The sequence below is a fragment of the Sphaeramia orbicularis genome, chromosome 15 (assembly GCF_902148855.1).
Source record: "Sphaeramia orbicularis chromosome 15, fSphaOr1.1, whole genome shotgun sequence".
Classification (NCBI taxonomy): domain Eukaryota; kingdom Metazoa; phylum Chordata; class Actinopteri; order Kurtiformes; family Apogonidae; genus Sphaeramia; species Sphaeramia orbicularis.
In genome coordinates, this window is record NC_043971.1 from 34,697,351 (window position 1) to 34,712,299 (window position 14,949).

At 39.3% G+C, this 14,949-nt stretch overlaps 1 protein-coding gene across 1 annotated transcript in view; it reads right to left on the reverse strand.

Moving 5' to 3' along the window:
- The window catches only part of lrmda (leucine rich melanocyte differentiation associated), a 263,399-nt gene that overhangs the window by 79,021 nt on the left and 169,429 nt on the right, over positions 1 to 14,949 (reverse strand). Inside the window, exons 3-5 of the mRNA XM_030156833.1 lie at positions 11,996 to 12,122; positions 10,421 to 10,560; positions 5,320 to 5,446 (exon numbers count right to left, since the gene is read on the reverse strand). Coding sequence (XP_030012693.1) covers positions 5,320 to 5,446; positions 10,421 to 10,560; positions 11,996 to 12,122 — 394 coding nt within the window. The remainder of the gene's footprint in view (positions 1 to 5,319; positions 5,447 to 10,420; positions 10,561 to 11,995; positions 12,123 to 14,949) is intronic.

Here is a 14,949-nt window from a genome sequence, read left to right on the forward strand (position 1 = left end):
TGCAATTCTGTGGCTTTCAATAAAGAAGGCTGTTTTATGACATAATGACTCTGAGGTGCAGGGCTGCATGTGCATAATATTCCTTACATATGTCAAAGTAATTACAAGTATGTCATGATACTGGAAAGTGGAAGTGAGCTATTTCCCTGTAGTTTTCTATTTCTAAAAGGGGCTTTGAAAACAGCAAAATTGCTATAAAAAGTGGGGTGCCCGAAATCATAAACGGAATTGGAATAGAATGGGTAAAAAGCAAAGGCTTTGTGACATGCCAATCCCATGCATCCAATGTTATTACACTAATAAAAAGTTAACAAAGGCTTGCATTTTATGGATAAAAAAGTAAAGTTACGTGAGCTATCGCATGATTTGTCAAAGTTTATGAAAACTTTATATCAAAATGTGAAAGGGAGACATCTCATTATTGCTGGCCAGCCTTGGCCTGTTTTCTGACAGGCCTCAAACTCCACCACTAAACACAAGAGACGTCAAGACAACAAATGCTTCACCACAGAGGCGTTCCTTCTCTGTACTGGATGCCAACAGAAGGAGAGGAAAATCAGTTAATGCAACGCGGCCACTTGAGAGTCTCATAAAAGCCCTTACAAAAACATGTTTGTTTTTATGCTTTGTGTTTAGCCAAAAAATGAATAAAACATCGATCATTTCTGCTCGCAAGAGTGACATGACACTCAGGTCATGCACCCCGTGTCTCCAGACTTTGAAAGAGGCAATAAATCAATCCTGGCGCTATTACTTAGTATTAATTGTGCTTTAAAGTTTTACTGTGTGTTTATGATATGCAGGGCTGGGATGATTTATGTGGACAGTGTGAGTCACTCCCTTTAATTGGTGTTGTTTTCCCAGCTTATAACCCCCACGTGACCTCTACGCTCAAGCTGCCAGGGTGCTCAGAAATGTTTTTCACACCGGTCCAAACACCGTTCAACCACGTCTTTTAATAGTCAAAAAAGAGTTATAGATACACCACTCACAGATACTGACAGACAAATACACACACCTAAGAGAATAAACATGGGTTCTCTGTAACTGACACAAAGATGCAGCGTAATTCAATGGGTGTACAAACTAAACACGTCTAAACAATTATAAACATCTGTTTTAACATACAGAATATGTTCTTATTAAAAGATGCAGAACAGTGATGTCTCAAGTGATGCAATTAACAGATAACAGGACATTATGTAACGTGGGAGAAAGAACATGACTTGAAAGTAAGCAGATCACAATCTGTCAGTGGCTGTATTTGTCTGAACATAAAGCAGACAGACACTCACTATGGTTACAGTTTGCCCACAGCGCTGTCCTCACTCGCCCTGCTGTGGATATTCTGATGCAGAAAAGTATCATGAAATAGAGATGACAAATCAGGGTTCTGTATACATAATAACTGGTGCAAATACTGAATCTAGCAGAGGACGAAGAGTGGTAATAAACGTGCTTTCACAGCAATCTGTTGGGTTATATTTCCTTCCCCTGTTGAGAACCATATTCTTTGAGTTTTCTCCGAGGACACATTTGTTCAGTAAAATGATTCAGCAAACCCACTGAAGGCACATTCACAAAGCGCTATATTGCATGCTGTTTGTTATGTTTGAGAGCTTCGGGGAACTCATTACTCTCAAGCACGGAGATGAACATGGCAACATACTTTACAGGGTACATTTGAGATTTGAGAAAGAAAGCACAACCAACCTATAGCAAAATGCCTCCTCTTTTTCCAGAGTTGCTTTGTAAAAAAAAAAAAAAAATCCCACAATCATGCATCACATAATGCACAATCATGGGTCTAAAACCATGCAGTCTATCTTAGATTTGGACGGCTCCCTTCAGTGCAAACTTAAAATGAACCGCTGTCTGCTGCCGAGTAAAACAGGTTAGTGTCTAGGAAAGAAAAAACAGAACTGAAAAGATCCACTTGAGGACTTTCCTGGCTCTGTCACTGTCAATTCCCTTGAAGAACCGTTACCCTGTGTGCAGAGACTCATGGGACCCAGGAGCTGGCTCAAGCCATTCTGCAATGCAGTCTGCTTTACATTATACGCAGAAGGATGTGGGGGAAAAAAAAGTTATGCTCATGCTCGAAAATCAAGTCAAATACATCGTCCAGGCAAAATCTATGTGACATCCGAGGAACATTTATACCCGCTGACGTAGCTACCAAGCCGCGCTCGGTGAAGAGGACCATGGAGTTACTTCATTCACTGTGAAACACTCTTAACATGTGGCAAGGGGTAAATGTTATTCTACTAGTTAAATTTGCTATGCACTTTTTTTTAGCAGTGCTTAGGATCTGAAAACAGAATGTGCTGTCACAGTGTTTTGATAGACATGGCCAGTTTAACCCAAGGGTTCGACGGCATAATGTGGGCTCCGTGGCAGAATGGAGGGAGGTAGGGGAACACGGCCAAAAAGCACCACATGTATTTTCCAAAAGCAGCCCAGCACAGTCCAAATGGCTCTACGTGGTTTAACGCCATTTCATTCCATGACCTCTAAGTCCTCAAAGAGAATTATCACATTATAGCATTCCAACACGCCCAATTTCCCAAAATACAGCTCAAGGCTTTTCCACTCTGACTCTGCTTAGTGTTGTGGTTTTGGGAAAACACTTCAATCGTCCCTGCTCTGTTTTTTTGTTTACTTCAGGTATTTATATATTTTTTTCTCGTTTGTCTTTGCCTCTGTTTTTGTCCCATTACTTGTCCTTTCCACTCAAAAATGTGGGATACAACAAAAACCAAAGACAGAAAATTACCCCCCTTGCCCTTTGAAGTAAACAGAAAAACATACAGACAGCTCAGAGACAGCTTATTGTCACCCACTTATGGTGTCATGCCCACTCATGCATGAAGACACACTAACAATTAAAGGAGTGACAAAATTATCCTCACTGTATGAACATCGCCATTTTATGTAAAACTGATGTGCTTCGAGGACTTGACTGAATGATTTATAGATTTCCTGTAAGGTTCCAGTGTCTTACTCTGCATTTGCAAATATCTTCACATGCACGTTTTTTCCTCGCCAAACAACTAGTCATTGACTGTCTGGATATGATTTAACCAACATGGAAAACATTGAGAATGTACGAAAAGTTATGGTGTTCATATTGTGCTAAAAGACCATAACTGCTTTATCAGAACCATGTGGCGTTTCTCAGTGCCATGCCATAATGGCATGATTGAAAAGGAGTTTAAACTGTGGTCACAATCCACTCAGATGTGACTCAAGAGAGGTCTCCAAAGTTCAGTACTGCCTTTTTCATACCAAGTCCATTAACTATTCCAATATGTACATCATGCAATGGAGTAATCTGACAGAAACGGGGCTATTTCTTCAGATTTATGCTGTCATGAGCAGACATGTATCACTGTACCCCTGCTATAGTTGCTGCTGTTACTATGGTTTCAATTTATCTACTGTAAACAGTAGGAAGTAGATTTGTCATATGAGATTTTAGAGGAAAAATAAGAACAAAGCAGACAGAAATAACTGCCAAAGATATGACAAAAAGTCAAACAGTGTCATAAATAAACTATTATGTCATATTTCTACATTTTTTCCCTCCAATACTTGCACTAATTGAGACTCAAATGGTAGTGGAAGCGACAGTGAGAACACTAATTACCATCCTTTGTAATGAAGCAAATGGGAGATACTGTACCATGAGGCACTGTTATGAGCAACACCCCGCTGTACCAGACATAAAAGCAAACAGAAATATCTAATTATGCCATCATCTCTTTGTACTTTCCTGTTCTGCTGCAGACGTTCGTTAATTGGTGGCTTGCATTATTGGTCAGCTTACCACCACTCTGATGATGTGGACAATTAGAGCCGGGAGGTACTCACGCCTCATCAAGTCTGCGATACTTGAAACATCACGTCACATCTAACTCAAAACAAACATTATGGAAATGCTGCTGTGACATCTCAAGACCGAGACACGGGTTACGTCCAAAATTTCTACTCAAATATAGCAATTTATAGACTTAAATACTGTTTATAAGGAACTGTGAGCAGGAAGAAATGTTCAGGTTGAGGTGCAAAGAATACTGAGTGGAATCAGAGAAGGTAGACGCATTTTCATCAAAGCTGTAACCTTTTACTTTGCATAAGGAATAAATAATCATATACAGCAGGTTCAAAGACACAAAGACACAAAAACACACACATCATGTCAACTAGAATCAGTGATTATCTCTCCTTTCATCTATGGCTGTGGCGACAAAGGCAAACATTTCTTTTTCACTGACAAGCTATGTAAATAAAATCTTATAAAGTGACTTTACCCTGCCAAGAAATATTGTAGAGGTCCTTAGTTTCTTTTCATATAAAGTGGATGAACAATGTTTTCATTCCACTTTTCTCTATCTACCAAACAAGCCACACTGAGGTTAAATTATTTCAGTGTTTTGCTTTCTCGCTTGCCACTCGCATGACGAATCAAGAACAAAGCATAGCATGAACTGACACTAAAAGAGTACACTCTCTTAGCTGATTGTCTGAAACAATAAATATTTTGTTTTCCTTGTGCACTTTTAAACTCAGTATTGACTCACATGCTTCTGATTTGTCATTTGATGCCTTCGGTCTTGCTACTCTGGATTCATTTTTTACCTCCCAACCTCACTGTTAGAGCCCCAGAGGCCTTGAAACGACAAAGCTTAGCTGATCTAAACAGTAAATATTTCATGACCTTATAGTTACATGAAATCAAATCTAGGCAAAAACTGTGCATGTATATTGCATTATCAAAGAGGTAGATGGAGGAGGGGTTAAAGCGCTTATATCTCTGAACCTCCCGAACTCTAATTAGTCTGTGTGGCCCAAAACAAGACTGAGAGAGATATAAGTGCATGGTCTCGGGATAATTAAGCGATTGTGAGCGGCATGTACATGAGCTGTCACTCCAATTGCCAGCCATGTCACAGTTGGCAACACAACCACGACTGGACAGCCGCCCGTCGTCTTTGATCTGGGCTCATGCATACGGAATCAGGTCAGGCTGTGGTCACACACATTTACACACAGACATGCATGCACCATACACACACAAGCATACGCTGGGTTTAAGCGATAGTAAAGAAAAGACTCTTTTCAAAGATCACTAGGATATCTGTAAAGGTAAAGTGACAGTCAGGCATGCAGAAGAAGAGAGAATGGATGAAAGAAAAGAATGGAGAAAAGGAAGAAAAGGATGAAGGTGACAAATCCACTCAAGAACGTGCACTGTGGACTTCAGAAGGGCTACTACATAAAGAAAGTGTAAAACAATCAAAAAGGGGCTTAACTTACAACTTCAGACTTGGGTTTGACCACTTTCATGAATGCGCCTCTTGCCTGTGCCTCCATTACTTCTCTTCTGGTTACTTTCCGGGTGTCGAGGAACTTCAGCCAGGGCAACTTATGAAGGACAAAGTACCTGTGAGCAACAAAAATTAGTAATTTAATACAAAATGTATTGCAATGCTTATTTAAAAGGCCTTGTTGTAGCAGAACACGATCTTAAAAAAGACAAACAGGATATCTAAGAAGTTGTGTAAACTGTGATATACTAATCAAACTGACACAAATGCAATATGTAAATGCACGCATCAGTTAAAGTTGAAAAGAATCTGTGTTTACTCAGATTTAATGGTGATGCAGATTTAAAGGCAATGATATTTTCTTGTATGTAATAACCTTCAAAGCTGATAAGAATAAGTACAACATATAAATAGCACGAAAGGAGATACAACCCATCTGCCAGAGCTGTCATTCTGGCAGCATCACAGATATCTCTCTAAGCTTTTAGACACACTCTGTCTTTCATTGGGAGGGAGAGAAACGTCAAAAGATAATGGTTGGAATACATAGATGACAACAGATCCTTTCACAGGCAGGCAGGGATAGAGGAACCAGTATGTCAGGACTGAGCTGGTAGCCAAAAGGAACATGCATGCAGCACCTAAGTGGAGGGTGAGAAAGGACGGTGGGGTGGGGTGGGGGGTATAGGCACCGACAAGACCTGCGCGTAAAAGAACTGTGACAAATTGATGATGGCGATGGCGATGAGGGGAGATGGCAAAGGCAGTGTCAAGTTTTCAACACCTGAGGATTATGAGGAGGGGATGCAGGGGATATCGCTTGGACTGACATGGAAAAGAAAATAATTCTAAGTATAAAAAGAAAGGAAGAACAAACTAATATTAGTTAGTGCAAGATAAAACAGAAAGAGTGTTATTATTACAAGTGATTAAAACCCCCAAAAAATACACTTTTATGCAGTGAAATGACAGATTTTTAAAACATTTCAAGAGCTCCTTTTTTCCAGGGAGAGTACCAGCAATCTAGTCCAAGAGGCCCTGTTCGCTTCCTGTGTCTCTCTCCCTGTAAAGGACTTTGTTCAGGGTATTTCCATGATGAAATGTGAAGATGCCCTTGGGAGACGTGCAGAGAGGTTATTCTCCATAGGTAACCTACCATCACAGGGTCAGAGCAGATGACAAGGCTCTGTCAGCCAGTGGGGATATTAATGATTCAACCCAACCACAAAGGGAGGATTGGAGAATGTGTGTGAAAGAGAGAGAGGGGGGATCATACAGTTTATTTAACAATGCCAAAGATGTGCTGACAACTATTCAGATTCTGCTGCTGGTTGCTACACTATAAAGATTAAACTTGTCTAGTAAAGTATTTACATAGCCTACCATGACAGGGTTCTCACAGCTTAAGAGTGAGATCTGAGATGTTGTTATTGCCACGCAGAGTGAAAATTAACAGCAACTGTACAATAACCAACACAAATAAACACTATTTACAATTATTTTCAATTTTATCTTCTAATTTCAAAACCTCTATATTTATCAAGCCACACTAATCTAAGCTAACACACTAAGCTAAACTAAGCTAAGCTAAGCGAACAGTGTTACTGCCACTGGCATGAAGCTAAACCAGAAACAAGTTAGAGGTACTGTTAAATTGGATCCCCTATTATGAACTGTACATACACTACAAACAAAAAGTTAAGGATATTTCTTTTTTTTTTTTTTTTTTTTTTTTTTTTTGCCATTTATAAATAAAACTATGTCTGGTCATTAAAAAAAATGTGTTTCAATTCAATTCACACACAAAAAGGTAAAAAGTGCCGTGCAAGAATCCCAAATGAAAAAAATAGCCCAAAAATTAAAAAAATATCCTTAACTTTTTGTTTGTAGTGTATATAATTTGAGATATCAAATTTGGTTTATAGATTGCCAGTGACCCAGAATAGATGTCATTACATTTTGGGAAAAGTAGGTCAAAGTTTCAGTTCTTTATGAATTGTTTTAATCTTTTTTTATTTTTCCCCATTTACTTATAATCGGCAAAATTTCACATGTCTGTAGCAGCAAAACTATTGGTTGAATTCATACCAAATTGACTGTATAGATTGCCAGTGACCAAAAATGGATGTCATTACACTTTGGGGACAGTAGGTCAAAGTTCAAATTTTTAATGAATTTTTAAAATCTTCCCATTTACTTATAATGGGTGAAATATGTCCAAGGCGCAAGGTTTGTTGAGCATGGCACCACTTGTTTTTTTTATTGTTACTTCAATAATCATGACTTCTTTATTTATCAAAGAATACTGGTAATCATTTAACAGATAACACACCAAGATGGAGGGAACACATTTGGAGTATCTAACAACTCCTCTATTCTGATCTGTACACTGTTAATTCACAATATTGACAGTCAATTATTACTATTTTTAAAGTAGAGATGACTATTTATTTTCATATGCCCAATTGGTATTTCTGTTGGAAGACGGCATCAAAGAAAATTAAAATAGTTTCCAGTATTGTGAAGTGTAATGTGACCGTGCACAATATTTATGCAGGGCTCCAAGTGTAAAATTTACCAATACACATGTGAAGTTTGTGTTACAGTCTGATTCATACTTGGATCTGGACGTGTGTTGATGTCAGCTGACTCCGATTCTAAGCTAACAACTTCATCTTCATCCTTCATAAATGATAAAAGCCTACAGACTGATTTCTATGCAGAAGAGTCGGGTCATTTTTTCCCTCAAAAATACTATTACTACTTGCTACAACTTACTGCAAAGTACTTCGATGCCCCTCTTTTGCTCCTCTACAGTGGCGACAATATACAAACTAGTGAAATTTAGTTTACAAATAGTCAGCTAAAGTCAAATCACTGGCTTCAGAATGACACAACAGACAACAACTGAGCAAAATAAGATAAATGTGATTTTTTGGGGGGATGAAACTTTTTTTTACACTGCAGCCATTAGAGACAGAGTTACATTCACTGTCACCACATATCTGGGTTTCTCAAGCACCCAGTTTTCTCAGGAGACAATGGTCTAACCCAGTGGTTCCCAACCTATTTTGGCTTGTGACCCCATTTTAACTTTACAAATTTCTGGCGACCCCAGAACGGAGACATTTTTTTGCTAAATTAATTTGTTTTTGATCATGTAATAGATTGCTATGTTGCAAATGAATGTTAATTTTAGAAGACTTTTAGGCTATATAATGTATATTATTATGGAGCCAGGTTCAGATTACTGCACAGTGAGAATTTTATTTTCCTTGGTCAGGATGTGTACAGTCAGTCCAGCTCGTATTTACAAGGCTGACAGTTAATACTGAACAAACAACAACTCAAACTATGAATTATGAAAGAGCTGCAGCATCTAAAACCGACCACAATGAACATTTGAAAGATACAGTTTCAGCTTCACAGTTTGTCATGTCTTTTGTGTATTGTGATTGTCTCTCTCAACTCACAACATTTTTTTAACTAGTAAGTTTTTCTTAATTTTTTTTATCAATTACTTGAAATTTCAGGTGAACCCATTTGAATTCCAGGCGTCCCCATGTGGAGTCCTGACCCCAAGGTTGAAAAACACTGGTCTAAGCATTATCCTGCATAATCACTGGCTATTTTAAACATCTAATATTACAGCATGACTCCTTATTTTATTGTAATACCATAAATGGCCACTGAAGACATGCATGGTCAGCTTACAGCAAGACACTTAACCTCCCGGCAGACTACACAATACAGTGCCTGGGAATACAGTGTTTCTATGTCGTTGCACTAATTGGGGCACCAATGCAGCACAAGGGGGTATTTCACTTGAGAGACTGAGAGCTCCCGAGGCATTGGGCTGGGTATTTATTGCCCAAGGCCAGTGCTGTCACGACCTGCATACAGCCTAACCTTGTCAGACATGAAATCTGCATCACGCTCAAATTGATGTTTTACTATGTGACACATTATGAATATTACATTACAGGACCATAGACATTGTCAGTCAAAACAGAACAGCTTTCCTCACCAGCAAGATAAGCATGCAAGGAGAGGGAAAGGGAGAGGGAGAGGGGGAGAGAAGGAGGAGGGGAGGGAAAGTATGAGAGAGGAGGGGAGAGCCAGACAAAAAGAGAGAAGGAAGATTATTCAAGAAAGGCATGGGTGGTAAATGATTAATAGGCAACACAGAGTCAGAAACAAGCACTTAGGGCTAAAACAGACAAAAGAGAGTATGCTTTTCGCCTTTTATCGCATTTCATGTAAAGGACCCTGACAAATGGTGGTCATATTGCATGGCTTGAGGCCTGGCTTGATGTTTAATGCATCATCTGCTCTGGTAAGGCAGGGTAGTAAACACTCATTTGTGGTGGTGACTAGTCACACATGAAATCCATTTTGCAAACTGGAGTATGGAGGGGCCAGTTGACAAAGCTTTTAGAGTGATGTGGTTGAATCTACAGCCTGCTTGTGAAATGTAGGGGGCTGGGATGTTGGGAAAAAAAAAGGAACATCTCAAAACCCATTACTGACAAAAAAGCCATCACTCTGAGTAGCTCAGTATCAAAACTATCTGTCTGAAAACAAACTCAGTACAATATGACCAGTCTTTCTTTTGTACCTACCCACCCATCTATTCACTTCACATTTAACATGCAGTAAAAGTATATGACATATAATAAATATCAGGGTTATAATAGCACACAGAAATTGAACAGAAGAAATTAATTTTGTTATTGAAATAAGAGTAAAAATGATGAAACAAACATAAATAAAGATCTTTTTACGCTATTGGTTGGTTTATGGAGTACAGGAATAAAACAGCTTTGCAGAATATGGGATCTTTAACAGTAGTTTTGTACATTGACTGCTTAAATCATTAATCTGATGCCATGCTATATTTCATTCCATCTTTTTCAGCTTCAATAAATAAAGGCTTTCCTCGTAATATATATGAAAAAGTCAAACTAAAGCAAGTCAGTTCCTTAAACCTGCTTATACACTGGTATAACTAACACTATACTGAGATTAAAAAAAATATGATAAACTGTAAAGATTGTGACATGTAGTAAATTAATGATCGTTCATCTGACCTGTATCTCTGGTAGTCGTCCTCATCCTTATCCAGGCTGACCAGCTGGTTTGGGCAGGCCTCATTTCCCAGCAGGCTTAGGTACTCCAGTGATGGGGTCACATCAGCCAAGTGTTCCAGCAGGGCCTCGATATCAGTCAGGTGTCAAAGGGCGGATGTCAAGGACCTAGCGCTGTTAATTACATTAGCATTTAGTCCCTGCGCAGCCCCTCCCGGGCCTTTCTGCGCTGAAACACATCACTGTCAAATTTACCGAGGTGCTCAAAGGGGCCAGTCACTGGCTTTGTGAGACTGGGCAGACAGAGGGGCAATTTAAGGTGCAGGCTTTGGCATATACTAGTGACACAATTTGGCTGTTGCTCTCCCTCTCTTTCTCTCGATCTCTTTCATTTCCTAGGTGGCCGGGTGCAGAACAGTGACAAAATGATGGATGCCCTGTGGTTCAAACAGTCCGTGCTTCCCAGAGCTGTGCTGTGGAAAACTTTCGCGAAACGTGGAAAAAACAAACAGCCCCTAAGCAGGCACATTCATCACTAATACATTCACTTGGAAAATTGAGCCCCAAAGTGTCAAAATACAACTGCACTAATGCAGTGCTCGAGCTTTAAAATGGCACTGTGCCACGACAGGATGTACATAATTGGCCTATTAGCATGTGCCGACCACTTCACAACCAAACTTAGCACACAGTCCCAGACGCACACTTCAAGGAGCCCCAGTTTTAATGTTGACTCTGGAAGTGTGTGTGTGTGTGTGTGTGTGTGTGTGTGTGTGTGTGTGTGAGAGAGAGAGAGAGAGAGAGAGAGCGAGAGAGAGAGAGGGAGGAAGAGCATCGTTACTCTGTAGGATCGACACAACCAGAGGAAAACAGGACACATTGCTAAACCTGTTCTGAAGCTATGAGGGGAAGTTCACACATTTCTAACTGATCATAAACAGCCTCGCAGTGTGTCGGTGTCTCACATTTAGGGTGGCTGCCTGTGCCTGAGTTCTGGTTTAAACATGTTTACTTAAAGCGCTAAGTAGGACACTCTGGGACATTATAATTGATGAGTGAAAATGTGAACATGTGTATTTAGTGACAAATTGAATTAAACAACCAATTCAGCTCATTCCAGTATAAATAAAATGGGCTAATAATGAATAATGTATCCAATACAAAAATTCCAAAAAGCTTCTGATTTATTATCATTATTCTATTTATTATAACGAATATCACAAAATGGAAAATAATATATCCTGTATTTTTCAAGTCAATGTTTAGATGTTGTTTTAATGCTAAACTTTTTAAGTCTCTTTGAAAATAAAAACACATGTTGTGATGGCTCTAAAATTTGACTCCACTAGAGGTCCCTGTGGCTCAAAAACCAGTACTGCTGGAGCACTGAGACAGGGGAGCTTTTCTGCTGTTGTTTTACAACACACTCTGTGTTTTCTGTAAAACTATATGGCATTAAAATCTGGTTCTGTGAGACAAACCAGGATGGATTTACATAACATTACATTCTTCCTTTCTAAATAGTAGGCTTTAAATCAAAATAAAAAAAAGGAGAAGTTATTCTGTATGAAAGGATATCTGGTTCTTATTGAGTGTGAGGGTGTGGAGCCTGGGTAACCTGGGCAACTGGAGGTCATTTCCAAGCAGATTGTTGTCGACGACCAGTTCTTCCAGCTCACTGAACATTTTGAGGCCTGCCAGTGACCTGCAATGATAAGGCAACAGGAAAACTGTTATGGCCCCAAATCTGGTCAGCCAGTATTGTGCAAAAATAAATATTTCAGTCTCCCACTTTCATACAGCAGGAGAGTATAGGTCTGGGCCTGTCAGAGAAGTGAATGACAAGAATTAGTGGTCCTGAGCTCCCCTGGCATGGTGAGGCATCCTTCAGCAGCTGGCAGGATGAGGGATGGGGGTCACTTGTGAGTAGCCAGGATTCAAAACAAAAGGCTTCAGAAATGCGGCGGGCAGGATGAATTTGTCAATGTCTTGTGCCTTGAGGCACCCAGTTTCGCCTGACCCTAACCCTCCATTCCCAAGACAAATCACTCTGTCACAGTTCACCTTCACTCCCCAGACACAAATTTAACTTGTCATCCATCATTTTCACAGAGGAACCGGAATACACTCGCAATCACACATGGCAGGGAAAGTTTGTGCAACCGCTCTGCGACAGGGGTTAGGCTGAGATTTTAACATTAAAGGATACTTTTGAAAGCAGGAATTCTGCCTTTTCCGCTGGTTTTTATGATGCATTGCAAAGCGGGGTGAAAGGTCATCTCAACTCCTTCCTTTTCAGTGTCTCCCAAACATACATTCACGCAGGCATAAAAATGATGGAGGGGGGTGTTAGGAGTAATGTTAGGGCCGTGCAAAGTTCAAGTCATAGAAGGTGCACAAGCGCATTGTGTAATCCTTCAGACTGTCAGTAAGCCACACTGAAGTGTCCTTTGTAACTTCATTGACATTTTAATTTACTGAAACATCCTACACAACTGGTTGCACGGATAGAAGAAAAGAAGATTGTGATAGATAACAGATGAAGAGGTAAAATTAAAACACTTTATATTTGTTGCTGTTATTTTTTTCTACGTTTATATTGTATTGTACACACCGGATGTCACCTTGACATCAAGTTGCATATATATAAATTCAGCCGTCAGTGCTGTATGACAAACTCAAGATGCAGTGAGATTTAAACAGCTGCAGTGTGAACTGATGCTCCTTCCTGGCTCTGCCTAGTGTCAGTGGCTGCCAAAATACACACCAACCCTGTAAATACAACACTTCCACCATGACAATCTGCAAATGAAGCACAATGAGGAGTGGGTAGAGTAGGTAGAATAGGTAGAATGGGGGTGGGGCATCATGTATAGTCATAAAGTACAGTGAAAAAAGGACATATGGAAAATATGCAAAACAAATGCACCTGAGTCTACTTAAATATCACCTTTTCCAAAAACTTGGTCAGTGAGTAGATTGAGTTTGCACATCATTTGTGTAAATATTCATATCTACATTATTCAAATATTCTTTTTTAATGAACATTTCTAAATAATACCTCAACAACTTTCTGCATTCATACTGTGCATGATTAAAAGCGCTATTATTTACAAATACTGACACAAGTACATGTTCTCAGTAAACTAGACAAAACATAATTTCACACATGTGCTTGAAATGTGCTTTTTCTGACCAATTGCCGTGGACCATGCCAAGACACACTCCATTACATGCAATAAGCAAACATACTGGCAGCAACCTTGAACAACAAAGTAAACAGTTGCACGAATGATCTTCTGTGAAAAACAAAAAATCAGCAATTTGTCGTTGACTTGCAAGGTAAATTCTGAGCTGCTCCATTTAAAAAGACATCAACATTTTGCAAACATACACACTTGATACCAGCAACAACAGATGACAGCATCTAGCCAGTATGCTGGTGAAGCCGCCGGCTGACATCCCTTATCAGGTCTGATTAATGCAGCGGCATGATGGATGAATGAGGAAATGTGCCAGCTTTATGAAATTCGTCTATTTGCTTGATTTTTTTCTCTCATCTATGAAACTAGCAACATTGATTTTGTAAAGATAATGATTTGCAAAAATACATTTGCAGACATACTTCCTAGAATTACCTATGGGAGAGGTGTGATACAGAGAGAGGGAAATAAAATGCATGTCTTTTTAGCAGTTTATTATGAGGTTAGTATTGACAGAAAAATATATACTGTAATGAATCTGCAAATATAACCTCTGTAAATGCATAGTTTGGCACAATAATGTACCATGTTGGAGAAACATTATTTCAAATGCTGCGAACAGTTGCTAACTAACTATTGCCACCTGTAAGTGTGTGTATGTGTGTGTGTGTGTGTTGGGCTGCAGTCCTGTGGGTTATGTTATTAGCTGCTCGGTTAAAGGGAGCCGCATGGCACAGGAGGGAGCCTTATTAATTGTTGTTTTCATGTCACCACTGCTGCGTGCACTGGCTGATTTAATCAGTTAAATTCACAGCCAGGGGAGAGCCACTGAGTCCCATCCAGTATTAACTACAGTGCCGGGATTGAACTTCTAATACTCTCCAGCTTTCTCTGCTCTCTCTGCAGATTTCCATAGTTGGTTTCATTACTTTTTATAAGCTTTCTAGTTTTAATGCGTGGCTTAGAAAACTAACAAAGTATAAGCACTGCAGTAATGTGCAACACAACCCCCCTCTCTAGAAAAAGCAGTTCATGCTTTTAATACAACAAATGAGCATAATTGACTCGTATCCCAGCGCTATAGAAATCTGGTAAACAGCAAACACAGGCACAACCCAGACAACACACATTTTATAGAAAGTATGGGCATAAAAACAGAATTATTAACATTTTATACACTCCTATAATGTCACTCCTAATGGTGTATAATCAGGATAATACAATATAAATAATGAGTGATATATCTGATGGTTTTAAAAAAGGAACACACTCTTGTTTCGTGCTTTTTTTCCACATTATTAATTCTACTAAAAGAATCAGACACCCATG